Source organism: Watersipora subatra, chromosome 1, assembly GCF_963576615.1.
Source record: "Watersipora subatra chromosome 1, tzWatSuba1.1, whole genome shotgun sequence".
NCBI classification, from domain to species: domain Eukaryota; kingdom Metazoa; phylum Bryozoa; class Gymnolaemata; order Cheilostomatida; family Watersiporidae; genus Watersipora; species Watersipora subatra.
In genome coordinates this window covers 58,035,378-58,055,565 of record NC_088708.1, presented here as the reverse complement: position 1 = coordinate 58,055,565, position 20,188 = coordinate 58,035,378, and the positions used below count along the sequence as shown (strand labels likewise).

The window sequence follows — 20,188 nt, the reverse complement described above, 5'->3', positions numbered from 1 at the left end:
TGTCACGCGCCTATCATCGTTACTATTACATGTCTATTCTACCTACTGTCACACGCCTATCATCATTACTATTACATGTCTATTCTACCTACTGTCACACGCCTATCATCGTTACTATTACATGTCTATTCTACCTACTGTCACGCGCCTATCAACATTACTATTACATGTCTATTCTACCTATTGTCACACGCCTATCAACATTACTATTACATGTCTATTCTACCTATTGTCACACGCCTATCAACATTACTATTACATGTCTATTCTACTTACTGTCACGCGCCTATCATCGTTACTATTACATGTCTATTCTACCTATTGTCACACGCCTATCAACATTACTATTACATGTCTATTCTACCTATTGTCACACGCCTATCAACATTACTATTACATGTCTATTCTACTTACTGTCACACGCCTATCAACATTACTATTACATGTCTATTCTACCTATTGTCACACGCCTATCAACATTACTATTACATGTCTATTCTACCTACTGTCACACGCCTATCATCATTACTATTACATGTCTATTCTACCTACTGTCACACGCCTATCATCGTTACTATTACATGTCTATTCTACCTACTGTCACGCGCCTATCAACATTACTATTACATGTCTATTCTACCTATTGTCACACGCCTATCAACATTACTATTACATGTCTATTCTACCTATTACACACGCCTATCATCGTTACTATTACATGTCTATTCTACTTACTGTCACGCGCCTATCAACATTACTATTACATGTCTATTCTACTTACTGTCACACGCCTATCATCATTACTATTACATGTCTATTCTACCTACTGTCACACGCCTATCATCGTTACTATTACATGTCTATTCTACCTACTGTCACGCGCCTATCATCGTTACTATTACATGTCTATTCTACCTACTGTCACGCGCCTATCAACATTACTATTACATGTCTATTCTACCTATTGTCACACGCCTATCAACATTACTATTACATGTCTATTCTACCTATTGTCACACGCCTATCAACATTACTATTACATGTCTATTCTACCTATTGTCACACGCCTATCAACATTACTATTACATGTCTATTCTACCTATTGTCACACGCCTATCAACATTACTATTACATGTCTATTCTACCTACTGTCACACGCCTATCATCATTACTATTACATGTCTATTCTACCTACTGTCACACGCCTATCATCGTTACTATTACATGTCTATTCTACCTACTGTCACACGCCTATCAACATTACTATTACATGTCTATTCTACCTACTGTCACACGCCTATCATCATTACTATTACATGTCTATTCTACCTATTGTCACACGCCTATCAACATTACTATTACATGTCTATTCTACTTACTGTCACGCGCCTATCATTGTTACTATTACATGTCTATTCTACCTACTGTCACACGCCTATCATCGTTACTATTACATGTCTATTCTACCTACTGTCACGCGCCTATCATCGTTACTATTACATGTCTATTCTACCTATTGTCACACGCCTATCATCGTTACTATTACATGTCTATTCTACTTACTGTCACGCGCCTATCAACATTACTATTACATGTCTATTCTACTTACTGTCACACGCCTATCATCATTACTATTACATGTCTATTCTACCTACTGTCACACGCCTATCATCGTTACTATTACATGTCTATTCTACCTACTGTCACGCGCCTATCATCGTTACTATTACATGTCTATTCTACCTACTGTCACGCGCCTATCAACATTACTATTACATGTCTATTCTACCTATTGTCACACGCCTATCAACATTACTATTACATGTCTATTCTACCTATTGTCACACGCCTATCAACATTACTATTACATGTCTATTCTACCTATTGTCACACGCCTATCAACATTACTATTACATGTCTATTCTACCTACTGTCACACGCCTATCATCATTACTATTACATGTCTATTCTACCTACTGTCACACGCCTATCATCGTTACTATTACATGTCTATTCTACCTACTGTCACGCGCCTATCAACATTACTATTACATGTCTATTCTACCTATTGTCACACGCCTATCAACATTACTATTACATGTCTATTCTACCTATTGTCACACGCCTATCATCGTTACTATTACATGTCTATTCTACCTACTGTCACACGCCTATCAACATTACTATTACATGTCTATTCTACCTACTGTCACACGCCTATCATCATTACTATTACATGTCTATTCTACCTATTGTCACACGCCTATCAACATTACTATTACATGTCTATTCTACTTACTGTCACGCGCCTATCATTGTTACTATTACATGTCTATTCTACCTACTGTCACACGCCTATCAACATTACTATTACATGTCTATTCTACCTATTGTCACACGCCTATCATCGTTACTATTACATGTCTATTCTACTTACTGTCACGCGCCTATCAACATTACTATTACATGTCTATTCTACTTACTGTCACACGCCTATCATCATTACTATTACATGTCTATTCTACCTACTGTCACACGCCTATCATCGTTACTATTACATGTCTATTCTACCTACTGTCACACGCCTATCATCGTTACTATTACATGTCTATTCTACCTACTGTCACACGCCTATCATCGTTACTATTACATGTCTATTCTACCTACTGTCACACGCCTATCATCATTACTATTACATGTCTATTCTACCTATTGTCACACGCCTATCAACATTACTATTACATGTCTATTCTACCTACTGTCACACGCCTATCATCGTTACTATTACATGTCTATTCTACCTACTGTCACACGCCTATCAACATTACTATTACATGTCTATTCTACCTACTGTCACACGCCTATCATCATTACTATTACATGTCTATTCTACCTACTGTCACACGCCTATCATCGTTACTATTACATGTCTATTCTACTTACTGTCACGCGCCTATCATTGTTACTATTACATGTCTATTTTACCTACTGTCACACGCCTATCAACATTACTATTACATGTCTATTCTACCTATTGTCACACGCCTATCATCGTTACTATTACATGTCTATTCTACTTACTCTCACGCGCCTATCAACATTACTATTACATGTCTATTCTACTTACTGTCACACGCCTATCATCATTACTATTACATGTCTATTCTACCTACTGTCACACGCCTATCATCATTACTATTACATGTCTATTCTACCTATTGTCACACGCCTATCAACATTACTATTACATGTCTATTCTACCTACTGTCACACGCCTATCATCGTTACTATTACATGTCTATTCTACCTACTGTCACACGCCTATCATCGTTACTATTACATGTCTATTCTACCTACTGTCACACGCCTATCATCGTTACTATTACATGTCTATTCTACTTACTGTCACACGCCTATCATTGTTACTATTACATGTCTATTCTACCTACTGTCACACGCCTATCAACATTACTATTACATGTCTATTCTACCTATTGTCACACGCCTATCATCGTTACTATTACATGTCTATTCTACTTACTGTCACGCGCCTATCAACATTACTATTACATGTCTATTCTACTTACTGTCACACGCCTATCATCATTACTATTACATGTCTATTCTACCTACTGTCACACGCCTATCATCATTACTATTACATGTCTATTCTACCTATTGTCACACGCCTATCAACATTACTATTACATGTCTATTCTACCTACTGTCACACGCCTATCATCGTTACTATTACATGTCTATTCTACCTATTGTCACACGCCTATCATCGTTACTATTACATGTCTATTCTACTTACTGTCACGCGCCTATCAACATTACTATTACATGTCTATTCTACCTATTGTCACACGCCTATCAACATTACTATTACATGTCTATTCTACCTACTGTCACACGCCTATCATCATTACTATTACATGTCTATTCTACCTATTGTCACACGCCTATCAACATTACTATTACATGTCTATTCTACCTACTGTCACACGCCTATCATCGTTACTATTACATGTCTATTCTACCTACTGTCACACGCCTATCAACATTACTATTACATGTCTATTCTACCTACTGTCACACGCCTATCAACATTACTATTACATGTCTATTCTACCTATTGTCACACGCCTATCAACATTACTATTACATGTCTATTCTACCTACTGTCACACGCCTATCATCGTTACTATTACATGTCTATTCTACCTACTGTCACACGCCTATCAACATTACTATTACATGTCTATTCTACCTACTGTCACACGCCTATCATCATTACTATTACATGTCTATTCTACCTACTGTCACACGCCTATCATCATTACTATTACATGTCTATTCTACTTACTGTCACACGCCTATCATCATTACTATTACATGTCTATTCTACCTACTGTCACACGCCTATCATCGTTACTATTACATGTCTATTCTACCTACTGTCACACGCCTATCATCGTTACTATTACATGTCTATTCTACCTACTGTCACACGCCTATCATCGTTACTATTACATGTCTATTCTACCTACTGTCACACGCCTATCATCATTACTATTACATGTCTATTCTACCTATTGTCACACGCCTATCAACATTACTATTACATGTCTATTCTACCTACTGTCACACGCCTATCATCGTTACTATTACATGTCTATTCTACCTATTGTCACACGCCTATCAACATTACTATTACATGTCTATTCTACCTATTGTCACACGCCTATCAACATTACTATTACATGTCTATTCTACCTATTGTCACACGCCTATCAACATTACTATTACATGTCTATTCTACCTATTGTCACACGCCTATCAACATTACTATTACATGTCTATTCTACCTACTGTCACACGCCTATCATCATTACTATTACATGTCTATTCTACCTACTGTCACACGCCTATCATCGTTACTATTACATGTCTATTCTACCTACTGTCACGCGCCTATCAACATTACTATTACATGTCTATTCTACCTATTGTCACACGCCTATCAACATTACTATTACATGTCTATTCTACCTATTGTCACACGCCTATCAACATTACTATTACATGTCTATTCTACTTACTGTCACGCGCCTATCATCGTTACTATTACATGTCTATTCTACCTACTGTCACACGCCTATCAACATTACTATTACATGTCTATTCTACTTACTGTCACACGCCTATCATCATTACTATTACATGTCTATTCTACCTATTGTCACACGCCTATCAACATTACTATTACATGTCTATTCTACCTACTGTCACACGCCTATCATCGTTACTATTACATGTCTATTTTACCTACTGTCACACGCCTATCAACATTACTATTACATGTCTATTCTACCTACTGTCACACGCCTATCATCATTACTATTACATGTCTATTCTACCTATTGTCACACGCCTATCAACATTACTATTACATGTCTATTCTACCTATTGTCACACGCCTATCATCATTACTATTACATGTCTATTCTACCTATTGTCACACGCCTATCAACATTACTATTACATGTCTATTCTACCTATTGTCACACGCCTATCAACATTACTATTACATGTCTATTCTACCTATTGTCACACGCCTATCAACATTACTATTACATGTCTATTCTACTTACTGTCACGCGCCTATCAACATTACTATTACATGTCTATTCTACCTATTGTCACACGCCTATCAACATTACTATTACATGTCTATTCTACCTATTGTCACACGCCTATCAACATTACTATTACATGTCTATTCTACCTATTGTCACACGCCTATCATTGTTACTATCAGTTGCTTGCATGACCTTTATTCTAAATCTTAGATACATCTGATGATTGCAATGCCATCTTGTAGCAAATATAACGACCACCACAGTCGCCCAGCCTACAACGACCTCAGTACCCACCACCAGGACAACAGGTTAGTTATACATGTAGACCTCTATTCCTTCGCTAGTTGGAAAAATCTGTGTTCACCTGAAATCATTGCTTCTATTCTAACACTTTGGTTTAAGTTCGTCTCTTCAACCACATACTTCCTTTTAAATTTGTCCATCTTGCATCATGGATGCCTACTGTTCATATCAGTGTCAACCTTGCAATATACACATATGCCTACTGTTCATATCAGTGTCAACCTTGCAATATACGCAAATGCCTACTGTTCATATCAGTATCAACCTTGCAATATACGCATATGCCTACTGTTCATATCAGTATCAACCTTGCAATATACACATATGCCTACTGTTCATATCAGTGTCAACCTTGCAATATACGCATATGCCTACTGTTCATATCAGTGTCAACCTTGCAATATACTCATATGCCTACTGTTCATATCAGTGTCAACCTTGCAATATACGCATATGCCTACTGTTCATATCAGTATCAACTTGCAATATACACATATGCCTACTGTTCATATCAGTGTCAACCTTGCAATATACGCAAATGCCTACTGTTCATATCAGTATCAACCTTGCAATATACGCATATGCCTACTGTTCATATCAGTATCAACCTTGCAATATACACATATGCCTACTGTTCATATCAGTGTCAACCTTGCAATATACGCATATGCCTACTGTTCATATCAGTGTCAACCTTGCAATATACTCATATGCCTACTGTTCATATCAGTGTCAACCTTGCAATATACGCATATGCCTACTGTTCATATCAGTATCAACTTGCAATATACACATATGCCTACTGTTCATATCAGTGTCAACCTTGCAACATGCACCTACCAGTAGAGATGTTATTAAAATTGAAATGAAATTGTGGATGTTAATGACCCAATTGAAAGTGTTCACAGAAAATTGTATATGATTAGTTCAACTCTAAGAAGGAAATTTATCAATACCCCAACAGCAGGATTATTGAGAGGCCCAAATCTAGGTCAAAGAAGGTAATTGTGTCATTGATGTTGATAAAGCGCAGTCAGCAAGTTGGATCGCATGACTACCAAAATGTAAACCAAATAGTCAGTAGCTATGGGAATGAGGTGAAAACTTTTATATATAAACCTTTAGGTTAAACAAATCAATGAAAGTCTTATAGCGAAACAAGCAAAGCATTTTTGTTCTAGTTTCGGTATTAATTCTAAGAATTACCTGTAAATGTAACTACTGTATAGGAGAACTTATGGCTGTTAACATAACAATGGCCTCTCTTACTGTAACTCTAAGGTAAGCTGTCGACTGATAACTTAGCAATGACCTCTCAAGTTTTAATTGTAGATTACTGTTAACTTAGAGATCATCCTATATTATAGGCATATGTTAGAATTATTGCACTCTTTTCACTCTGATATAAAAGTCTCATAGGACAGTTGGTGACTGTCAAGCTAAAGTTTGTTGGCCAAATTTAAGACTAAGTCAGCTGAAAGCATGCTCACCGATGAATGAAATTCATTTATCATACAAAGATGTAACGCTCGCATATAGAACAGTTAAATCAGAGGTTAAATGGTACAATAATTTCTCCTTACTTGTGTATAGTCTGTATACCCCTAACTGTTAGCTTCATGGGGTGACAATTACATCAGCTGATTTTAAGGCTACGGTACTATTAACAGAAACCACATGGAGACGCTCAACTACCACTCCTACTGAGAAGGCTTGTGAGCCTATTGATGGAATGGATGAAATTTCTTTTATTCCTGATCATTTCCTCTGGGTAAGCACGTTTATTTGAAGCCTCTCATTATGCTATAAATCTTTAGATTGTATCATCGGTGCAGTATATATTCATGCTGATGTTACACTCAGCCAAATATGCACTTTCTGTGCTGCCGTACACCATACACTGTGTCACCATTAGAATCATGATTATGTATAGCTTTACACTGTTAAATTTAGACGTCATCAGGGGAGAAGAGAAACTTGAGACCAGAGGCTCTGACACCATGGATTTCTGATGATGACTCGCCTCAGATTATTATAATCCAGCTGGCTGAGAATCCAAATAATCTCACTCATTTGGAATATATCTTATTTCCTGAAGTGGAAAATGTTTTTGACTTGCTCATAGAAATCGCGACGTCCACAGATGGGATTTTTGAGACAGTCTCCAGCTTTCAGGTAGATAAATAACCGGCAATCATTACTAGTGCAGCCCTGGATTTATCTGTTCATGTTGTAATACTTCATACATGGTTAAAGTATTTTTACAAGAACTGCTCAACAACAAAGCAAGGATAATTACGACTTGATGAAAAATCTTAACACCCAAAACTGTCAATTCAATTGCATAGAGCAACTAAAATAGCGGGTTGCAGTGACTTGCCACTTTTTCATATCTTGTAGGATCCAAAAGCTGGTGTAAGGTACTACATCGAAAATGATGTCTACAAAATCAAACTGATTCTTAGTAAAAGAAGTCTTGTCAGTCCAATTGTTGCCAATCTTGATGTCAATGCTTGCTTTAAAAAAGCAGCCATGTTGACGACTCCTACCCCTAGCAAGCCTGCAACTTCTGTTCCAACTACTACCACTTCTGAGGCTTGTGAACCTGTCGATGGAATGGATGAGCTTGCATTTCTGCCAAATGATTTCTTGCGCGTAAGCTTTTCGGCTTTACTGTGTCAAATTAGATTCTGATGACCTGTTTATAAGTATACTTTCTACAAACATTTCTGTTGAGTTATTCAGTATGGTAAAACTTATACACTGGCGCAACCTTGTATAGCTCCTTGAATTTTTTTCAGTGTATGTATGTAATATGAAATGTCTCTTGTTATTGCCTTATTAATGTTGTGTAGGTATCATCAGGAGAAAAGAATAACTTAAGACCAGCGGCCTTGACCCCATGGATTTCTGGTGACGAGTCACCTCAAACTATCATAATTCAACTGACTGAGAATCCAGACAACCTCACTCATTTAGAATATATCATTTTTCCTGAACTGGAAAACACTTTTGACTTGGTCATAAAAATAACCAAGTCTACGGCTGAAGTCTTTGAGACAGTCTCCATGATTCAGGTAGGTTATAACCAGGAGTCACTAGCAGTGGACTCTAAGGTTTACTCTTTTAACACATTTGTTTACAGAATTTATAAAAAAGCAAACTGTTTAATCAAAACACTTGGAAATGTAATAAGAGAGGCCTAATTGCAGAAACTCAACTATCGTTTACCAGATAACAACTAGGACCGCTATTGAGGCAGAACCTGCAACACTCTCTGTATACCATTCTACCATGAATACTGTTAATTGATGTTGAAATATGCTGTGTACCAAATATGTCATTTTATTGCATAGGATCCAAAAGCTGGTGTAAGGTACTACATTGAGAATGATGTCTACAAAATAAAACTGATTCTTAGTAAAAGAAGCCCTGTCAGTCCAATTGTTGCCAAGCTCGATGTCAATGCTTGCTTTAAAAAAGCAGCAGTGTTCACAACTGCTACGACAACTCCAACAACCAAACCTGCAACTTCAACTCAAACTGCTACTACTGCTAAAGCTTGTGAACCTGTGGATGGTATGGATGAGCTTGCTTTCCTGCCGGATGATTTCCTATATGTAAGTTTTTGGTTTAAATTAACCTAGCTTAATGTAGATAGCTTATCAGTTTGTAAAACATGCACCGGTCTAATGTGTTTAACTGCCAAACGAGCGCATGAGTTGTAAAAATTCTGAGAGAATCATCGAAATCTACTGCTTGCTGGGTCAAACAGTTTGCTGACAATTAGGAAGGTCATTTGCAAATGCATATTTTGGTCAGTGTACCAGTTGGGCTCGCTGTCAAACAAACAGCAAAGAACCAGTACGTTTCAAACGAAGTTGCTATTTTCACTCATGGCGCAAATACGCCTAATGAATACACCCATGAAAGATGTGAAAGGAGTGTTATAGCAAAAATAGGAAAGTTTGCTGCAATATGATAGCAACGATTGATATCATTTACTTTGACATGCTATTGACTTAAGGTGACATCAGGTGACAAAAGAAACTTGAGGCCAGACGCACCGAGGTCATGGTCATCAGGAGATGAGCGACTGCAGACAATTATCATCCAACTTGCCGAAAATCCAAATGATCTGACCCACCTAGAATATATTGTGTTTCCTGAACTGGTTAACGCTTATGATATGTTGATAGAAGTGATTATATCTGAAGATGGAGTCTATCAGGCAGAATCTAACGAATTGGTAAGTACAATGTGGTACATATTGTTTGCGGGATGTTTACAGCGTCTAACAGTTGACATACTGTTTGAAAAAAAGCATTAAATGTTATAAAATGCTATGCTACCTTCAAATATACCACACAAAAATTTCTTGCAATTATTTTCTATGATTTTAGGATCCACAACCCGAAAAACGATACCTTGTAAGAAAAGACGTCTACAAAGTCAAAATTACACTTAATAAAGAAAACCTACTTGAACCTCTGATTGCTAAGTTAGATGTTAATGCGTGTTTCAAAAAAGTTGCAGAAACCACAACGCATAAGACAAATGTTCAGACTACTACTAATAATTATGCGGAGACAACAACAATGAAAGCAACGCCAAGCCCACCATCAACCTCGACAACTCCGACGCCATGCGAAAAAGTTGAAGGCATGTCCGACCCACTGCTTGTGCCCTCCGATCGCATACACACGACGTCAAGTGACTCGCCCGTAGACGATCTACGGCCCGAGTCTCTCACCCCTTGGTTTTCAACTCCCGAAGTAGGCGTGCTTCCCTACATAATCATAAGACTCGCGGAAGACAACGAGCCCACCGCCGTAGACGAAATAGTCTTCCCTATTCTAGAAAACGTTGACCGCGTAGAAATCTACGTCAGCGAAGCCAGCAATGAGTCCCCTAGGCTTTTAACCGTTGTCAGTGATTTGCCTACATCGAATGCTTCAATTCCAATTGAACCCGGAACTGAAGCAGCATTCGTGTATATCATACTCGTACCCGAGGATGACACGCAACCCATCACCGTTAAAGTTGGCATCTTCGCTTGCTTGAAGGAACTAACTACGGTGACGTCAGCTGCCACCACCACTGCCGGTCCAACTACCGGAAGCACAAAAACAACCGAGTACGTCACGAGCTCGACCGCTACTTCTAAAACGACAACAGTCGCTCCTTCCACATCAACAACGCCTACACCGTGTACCAAAGAAGAAGGAATGTCCAATCCATTACTTATACCTACGGACCGCGTAACGACCACGTCTAGCGACTCTCCTATAGATAATCTACGTCCTGGTTCTCCCGCTTCATGGAAGTCGACGCCTCAGCAGGATGTCCTACCGAATATCACCATCGCTCTAACCGATGACGGTAGCTCAACGGAACTGGAATCAATCACGCTTCTCGTTGCGGACAACGTTAAGACTGCCGAAGTCTATAGTCTTTCTGCAGATGGTGAAACGTACGTACTCGCTGTGACGAGTAGCGCGCTACCCGTAACCGACGCACCGATTCCTCTTGAGCCCGGCACAGAAACGTCAAGTGTTTCCATTGTTCTTACACCTATCGACGTTTCCGAGCCCATCGCTGTAAGACTGAGCGTACTGGCCTGCTTGAAGGAAATCACTCCTACGACCGGCGTACCCGCTACAACCACGACTACTAAGCCAGTAACAACATCAACAGGCATATCTACAACGCCAACGCCTTGTAAAGATGAAGAAGGCATGTCCGATCCATCTCTCATACCGACGAGATGGATTCAAACAACTTTGAGCCGATCTGCGTTAGATGGCTTGCGTCCCGACTCGTCTTCACCTTGGCAATCGAGCCCTGAAGTCGGTGTTTTACCTAGTATCACGATTAGACTGACTGAGACTGGCGAAAAAACAGACGTGACAGAATTAAATCTCGAGCTAGACAATGTTGAGAGTGTCGATATCAATGTTGCCGAAACTTTGAATGAACCGAGCAGACTCGTCGTTTCCGATTTTAAAACGCTTACAGGAAGCAACCCTATTCCTCTTGAAAATAGGATAAAAGCCGCGGTTATCGAAGTTGTCCTCACGCCCGTAGATCCCACAAGACCTGTCTCGGTTCGAGTGAAACTTCACGCGTGTTTGGTACAAGTTTCATCGACTCCTGCGGCGTCGACTACTTCTACCGCCGCAATTACTACAAAGTACGTTGCGACTACGACGGTGAAAACAACGCCAAGCCCGCCATCAACCTCGACAACTCCGACGCCATGCGAAAAAGTTGAAGGCATGTCCGACCCACTGCTTGTGCCCTCCGATCGCATACACACGACGTCAAGTGACTCGCCCGTAGACGATCTACGGCCCGAGTCTCTCACCCCTTGGATTTCAACTCCCGAAGTAGGCGTGCTTCCCTACATAATCATAAGACTCGCGGAAGACAACGAGCCCACCGCCGTAGACGAAATAGTTTTCCCTATTCTAGAAAACGTTGACCGCGTAGAAATCTACGTCAGCGAAGCCAGCAATGAGTCCCCTAGGCTTTTAACCGTTGTCAGTGATTTGCCTACATCGAATGCTTCAATTCCAATTGAACCCGGAACTGAAGCGGCATTCGTGTATATCATACTCGTACCCGAGGATGACACGCAACCCATCACCGTTAAAGTTGGCATCTTCGCTTGCTTGAAGGAACTAACTACGGTGACGTCAGCTGCCACCACCACTGCCGGTCCAACTACCGGAAGCACAAAAACAACCGAGTACGTCACGAGCTCGACCGCTACTTCTAAAACGACAACAGTCGCTCCTTCCACATCAACAACGCCTACACCGTGTACCAAAGAAGAAGGAATGTCCAATCCATTACTTATACCTACGGACCGCGTAACGACCACGTCTAGCGACTCTCCTATAGATAATCTACGTCCTGGTTCTCCCGCTTCATGGAAGTCGACGCCTCAGCAGGATGTCCTACCGAATATCACCATCGCTCTAACCGATGACGGTAGCTCAACGGAACTGGAATCAATCACGCTTCTCGTTGCGGACAACGTTAAGACTGCCGAAGTCTATATTCTTTCTGCAGATGGTGAAACGTTTGTACTCGCTGTGACGAGTAGCGCGCTACCCGTAACCGACGCACCGATTCCTCTTGAGCCCGGCACAGAAACGTCAAGTGTTTCCATTGTTCTTACACCTATCGACGTTTCAGAGCCCATCGCTGTAAGACTGAGCGTACTGGCCTGCTTGAAGGAAATCACTCCTACGACCGGCGTACCCGCTACAACCACGACTACTAAGTCAGTAACAACATCAACAGGCATATCTACAACGCCAACGCCTTGTAAAGATGAAGAAGGCATGTCCGATCCATCTCTCATACCGACGAGATGGATTCAAACAACTTTGAGCCGATCTGCGTTAGATGGCTTGCGTCCCGACTCGTCTTCACCTTGGCAATCGAGCCCTGAAGTCGGTGTTTTACCTAGTATCACGATTAGACTGACTGAGACTGGCGAAAAAACAGACGTGACAGAATTAAATCTCGAGCTAGACAATGTTGAGAGTGTCGATATCAATGTTGCCGAAACTTTGAATGAACCGAGCAGACTCGTCGTTTCCGATTTTAAAACGCTTACAGGAAGCAACCCTATTCCTCTTGAAAATAGGATAAAAGCCGCGGTTATCGAAGTTGTCCTCACGCCCGTAGATCCCACAAGACCTGTCTCGGTTCGAGTGAAACTTCACGCGTGTTTGGTACAAGTTTCATCGACTCCTGCGGCGTCGACTACTTCTACCGCCGCAATTACTACAAAGTACGTTGAGACTACGACGGTGAAAACAACGCCAAGCCCGCCATCAACCTCGACAACTCCGACGCCATGCGAAAAAGTTGAAGGCATGTCCGACCCACTGCTTGTGCCCTCCGATCGCATACGCACGACGTCTAGCGACTCGCCCGTAGACGATCTACGGCCCGAGTCTCTCACTCCTTGGATTTCAACTCCCGAAGTAGGCGTGCTCCCCAACATAACCATAAGACTCGCGGAAGACAACGAGCCCACCGCCGTAGACGAAATAGTCTTCCCTATTCTAGAAAACGTTGACCGCGTGGAAGTCTACGTCAGCGAAGCTAGCAATGAGTCGGCTAGGCCTTTAACCGTCGTCGACGATTTGCCTACATCGAATGCTTCAATTCCAATTGAACCCGGAACTGAAGCGGCGATCGTGTATATCATACTCGTACCCGAGGATGACACGCAACCCATCACCGTTAAAGTTGGCATCTTCGCTTGCTTGAAGAAACTAACTACGGTGACGTCAGCTGCCACCACCACTGCCGGTCCAACTACCGGAAGCACAAAAACAACCGAGTACGTCACGAGCTCGACCGCTACTTCTAAAACGACAACAGTCGCTCCTTCCACATCAACAACGCCTACACCGTGTACCAAAGAAGAAGGAATGTCCAATCCATTACTTATACCTACGGACCGCGTAACGACCACGTCTAGCGACTCTCCTATAGATAATCTACGTCCTGGTTCTCCCGCTTCATGGAAGTCGACGCCTCAGCAGGATGTCCTACCGAATATCACCATCGCTCTAACCGATGACGGTAGCTCAACGGAACTGGAATCAATCACGCTTCTCGTTGCGGACAACGTTAAGACTGCCGAAGTCTATATTCTTTCTGCAGATGGTGAAACGTTTGTACTCGCTGTGACGAGTAGCGCGCTACCCGTAACCGACGCACCGATTCCTCTTGAGCCCGGCACAGAAACGTCAAGTGTTTCCATTGTTCTTACACCTATCGACGTTTCAGAGCCCATCGCTGTAAGACTGAGCGTACTGGCCTGCTTGAAGGAAATCACTCCTACGACCGGCGCACCCGCTACAACCACGACTACTAAGTCAGTAACAACATCAACAGGCATATCTACAACGCCAACGCCTTGTAAAGATGAAGAAGGCATGTCCGATCCATCTCTCATACCGACGAGATGGATTCAAACAACTTTGAGCCGATCTGCGTTAGATGGCTTGCGTCCCGACTCGTCTTCACCTTGGCAATCGAGCCCTGAAGTCGGTGTTTTACCTAGTATCACGATTAGACTGACTGAGACTGGCGAAAAAACAGACGTGACAGAATTAAATCTCGAGCTAGACAATGTTGAGAGTGTCGATATCAATGTTGCCGAAACTTTGAATGAACCGAGCAGACTCGTCGTTTCCGATTTTAAAACGCTTACAGGAAGCAACCCTATTCCTCTTGAAAATAGGATAAAAGCCGCGGTTATCGAAGTTGTCCTCACGCCCGTAGATCCCACAAGACCTGTCTCGGTTCGAGTGAAACTTCACGCGTGTTTGGTACAAGTTTCATCGACTCCTGCGGCGTCGACTACTTCTACCGCCGCAATTACTACAAAGTACGTTGCGACTACGACGGTGAAAACAACGCCAAGCCCGCCATCAACCTCGACAACTCCGACGCCATGCGAAAAAGTTGAAGGCATGTCCGACCCACTGCTTGTGCCCTCCGATCGCATACACACGACGTCAAGTGACTCGCCCGTAGACGATCTACGGCCCGAGTCTCTCACCCCTTGGTTTTCAACTCCCGAAGTAGGCGTGCTTCCCTACATAATCATAAGACTCGCGGAAGACAACGAGCCCACCGCCGTAGACGAAATAGTTTTCCCTATTCTAGAAAACGTTGACCGCGTAGAAATCTACGTCAGCGAAGCCAGCAATGAGTCCCCTAGGCTTTTAACCGTTGTCAGTGATTTGCCTACATCGAATGCTTCAATTCCAATTGAACCCGGAACTGAAGCGGCATTCGTGTATATCATACTCGTACCCGAGGATGACACGCAACCCATCACCGTTAAAGTTGGCATCTTCGCTTGCTTGAAGGAACTAACTACGGTGACGTCAGCTGCCACCACCACTGCCGGTCCAACTACCGGAAGCACAAAAACAACCGAGTACGTCACGAGCTCGACCGCTACTTCTAAAACGACAACAGTCGCTCCTTCCACATCAACAACGCCTACACCGTGTACCAAAGAAGAAGGAATGTCCAATCCATTACTTATACCTACGGACCGCGTAACGACCACGTCTAGCGACTCTCCTATAGATAATCTACGTCCTGGTTCTCCCGCTTCATGGAAGTCGACGCCTCAGCAGGATGTCCTACCGAATATCACCATCGCTCTAACCGATGACGGTAGCTCAACGGAACTGGAATCAATCACGCTTCTCGTTGCGGACAACGTTAAGACTGCCGAAGTCTATATTCTTTCTGCAGATGGTGAAACGTTTGTACTCGCTGTGACGAGTAGCGCGCTACCCGTAACCGACGCACCGATTCCTCTTGAGCCCGGCACAGAAACGTCAAGTGTTTCCATTGTTCTTACACCTATCGACGTTTCAGAGCCCATCGCTGTAAGACTGAGCGTACTGGCCTGCTTGAAGGAAATCACTCCTACGACCGGCGTACCCGCTACAACCACGACTACTAAGTCAGTAACAACATCAACAGGCATATCTACAACGCCAACGCCTTGTAAAGATGAAGAAGGCATGTCCGATCCATCTCTCATACCGACGAGATGGATTCAAACAACTTTGAGCCGATCTGCGTTAGATGGCTTGCGTCCCGACTCGTCTTCACCTTGGCAATCGAGCCCTGAAGTCGGTGTTTTACCTAGTATCACGATTAGACTGACTGAGACTGGCGAAAAAACAGACGTGACAGAATTAAATCTCGAGCTAGACAATGTTGAGAGTGTCGATATCAATGTTGCCGAAACTTTGAATGAACCGAGCAGACTCGTCGTTTCCGATTTTAAAACGCTTACAGGAAGCAACCCTATTCCTCTTGAAAATAGGATAAAAGCCGCGGTTATCGAAGTTGTCCTCACGCCCGTAGATCCCACAAGACCTGTCTCGGTTCGAGTGAAACTTCACGCGTGTTTGGTACAAGTTTCATCGACTCCTGCGGCGTCGACTACTTCTACCGCCGCAATTACTACAAAGTACGTTGAGACTACGACGGTGAAAACAACGCCAAGCCCGCCATCAACCTCGACAACTCCGACGCCATGCGAAAAAGTTGAAGGCATGTCCGACCCACTGCTTGTGCCCTCCGATCGCATACGCACGACGTCTAGCGACTCGCCCGTAGACGATCTACGGCCCGAGTCTCTCACTCCTTGGATTTCAACTCCCGAAGTAGGCGTGCTCCCCAACATAACCATAAGACTCGCGGAAGACAACGAGCCCACCGCCGTAGACGAAATAGTCTTCCCTATTCTAGAAAACGTTGACCGCGTGGAAGTCTACGTCAGCGAAGCTAGCAATGAGTCGGCTAGGCCTTTAACCGTCGTCGACGATTTGCCTACATCGAATGCTTCAATTCCAATTGAACCCGGAACTGAAGCGGCGATCGTGTATATCATACTCGTACCCGAGGATGACACGCAACCCATCACCGTTAAAGTTGGCATCTTCGCTTGCTTGAAGAAACTAACTACGGTGACGTCAGCTGCCACCACCACTGCCGGTCCAACTACCGGAAGCACAAAAACAACCGAGTACGTCACGAGCTCGACCGCTACTTCTAAAACGACAACAGTCGCTCCTTCCACATCAACAACGCCTACACCGTGTACCAAAGAAGAAGGAATGTCCAATCCATTACTTATACCTACGGACCGCGTAACGACCACGTCTAGCGACTCTCCTATAGATAATCTACGTCCTGGTTCTCCCGCTTCATGGAAGTCGACGCCTCAGCAGGATGTCCTACCGAATATCACCATCGCTCTAACCGATGACGGTAGCTCAACGGAACTGGAATCAATCACGCTTCTCGTTGCGGACAACGTTAAGACTGCCGAAGTCTATATTCTTTCTGCAGATGGTGAAACGTTTGTACTCGCTGTGACGAGTAGCGCGCTACCCGTAACCGACGCACCGATTCCTCTTGAGCCCGGCACAGAAACGTCAAGTGTTTCCATTGTTCTTACACCTATCGACGTTTCAGAGCCCATCGCTGTAAGACTGAGCGTACTGGCCTGCTTGAAGGAAATCACTCCTACGACCGGCGCACCCGCTACAACCACGACTACTAAGTCAGTAACAACATCAACAGGCATATCTACAACGCCAACGCCTTGTAAAGATGAAGAAGGCATGTCCGATCCATCTCTCATACCGACGAGATGGATTCAAACAACTTTGAGCCGATCTGCGTTAGATGGCTTGCGTCCCGACTCGTCTTCACCTTGGCAATCGAGCCCTGAAGTCGGTGTTTTACCTAGTATCACGATTAGACTGACTGAGACTGGCGAAAAAACAGACGTGACAGAATTAAATCTCGAGCTAGACAATGTTGAGAGTGTCGATATCAATGTTGCCGAAACTTTGAATGAACCGAGCAGACTCGTCGTTTCCGATTTTAAAACGCTTACAGGAAGCAACCCTATTCCTCTTGAAAATAGGATAAAAGCCGCGGTTATCGAAGTTGTCCTCACGCCCGTAGATCCCACAAGACCTGTCTCGGTTCGAGTGAAACTTCACGCGTGTTTGGTACAAGTTTCATCGACTCCTGCGGCGTCGACTACTTCTACCGCCGCAATTACTACAAAGTACGTTGCGACTACGACGGTGAAAACAACGCCAAGCCCGCCATCAACCTCGACAACTCCGACGCCATGCGAAAAAGTTGAAGGCATGTCCGACCCACTGCTTGTGCCCTCCGATCGCATACACACGACGTCAAGTGACTCGCCCGTAGACGATCTACGGCCCGAGTCTCTCACCCCTTGGTTTTCAACTCCCGAAGTAGGCGTGCTTCCCTACATAATCATAAGACTCGCGGAAGACAACGAGCCCACCGCCGTAGACGAAATAGTTTTCCCTATTCTAGAAAACGTTGACCGCGTAGAAATCTACGTCAGCGAAGCCAGCAATGAGTCCCCTAGGCTTTTAACCGTTGTCAGTGATTTGCCTACATCGAATGCTTCAATTCCAATTGAACCCGGAACTGAAGCGGCATTCGTGTATATCATACTCGTACCCGAGGATGACACGCAACCCATCACCGTTAAAGTTGGCATCTTCGCTTGCTTGAAGGAACTAACTACGGTGACGTCAGCTGCCACCACCACTGCCGGTCCAACTACCGGAAGCACAAAAACAACCGAGTACGTCACGAGCTCGACCGCTACTTCTAAAACGACAACAGTCGCTCCTTCCACATCAACAACGCCTACACCGTGTACCAAAGAAGAAGGAATGTCCAATCCATTACTTATACCTACGGACCGCGTAACGACCACGTCTAGCGACTCTCCTATAGATAATCTACGTCCTGGTTCTCCCGCTTCATGGAAGTCGACGCCTCAGCAGGATGTCCTACCGAATATCACCATCGCTCTAACCGATGACGGTAGCTCAACGGAACTGGAATCAATCACGCTTCTCGTTGCGGACAACGTTAAGACTGCCGAAGTCTATATTCTTTCTGCAGATGGTGAAACGTTTGTACTCGCTGTGACGAGTAGCGCGCTACCCGTAACTGACGCACCGATTCCTCTTGAGCCCGGCACAGAAACGTCAAGTGTTTCCATTGTTCTTACACCTATCGACGTTTCAGAGCCCATCGCTGTAAGACTGAGAGTACTGGCCTGCTTGAAGGAAATCACTCCTACGACCGGCGTACCCGCTACAACCACGACTACTAAGTCAGTAACAACATCAACAGGCATATCTACAACGCCAACGCCTTGTAAAGATGAAGAAGGCATGTCCGATCCATCTCTCATACCGACGAGATGGATTCAAACAACTTTGAGCCGATCTGCGTTAGATGGCTTGCGTCCCGACTCGTCTTCACCTTGGCAATCGAGCCCTGAAGTCGGTGTTTTACCTAGTATCACGATTAGACTGACTGAGACTGGCGAAAAAACAGACGTGACAGAATTAAATCTCGAGCTAGACAATGTTGAGAGTGTCGATATCAATGTTGCCGAAACTTTGAATGAACCGAGCAGACTCGTCGTTTCCGATTTTAAAACGCTTACAGGAAGCAACTCTATTCCTCTTGAAAATAGGATAAAAGCCGCGGTTATCGAAGTTGTCCTCACGCCCGTAGATCCCACAAGACCTGTCTCGGTTCGAGTGAAACTTCACGCGTGTTTGGTACAAGTTTCATCGACTCCTGCGGCGTCGACTACT

General features: G+C 43.3%; 1 protein-coding gene across 1 annotated transcript in view; it reads left to right on the top strand.

The window, feature by feature from the left end:
- Positions 1-20,188, top strand: part of LOC137389529 (mucin-2-like) — a 63,417-nt gene that overhangs the window by 31,389 nt on the left and 11,840 nt on the right. Inside the window, exons 34-40 of the mRNA XM_068075565.1 lie at positions 7,564-7,719; positions 7,902-8,123; positions 8,349-8,603; positions 8,804-9,025; positions 9,305-9,568; positions 9,976-10,197; positions 10,352-19,229. Coding sequence (XP_067931666.1) covers positions 7,564-7,719; positions 7,902-8,123; positions 8,349-8,603; positions 8,804-9,025; positions 9,305-9,568; positions 9,976-10,197; positions 10,352-19,229 — 10,219 coding nt within the window. The remainder of the gene's footprint in view (positions 1-7,563; positions 7,720-7,901; positions 8,124-8,348; positions 8,604-8,803; positions 9,026-9,304; positions 9,569-9,975; positions 10,198-10,351; positions 19,230-20,188) is intronic.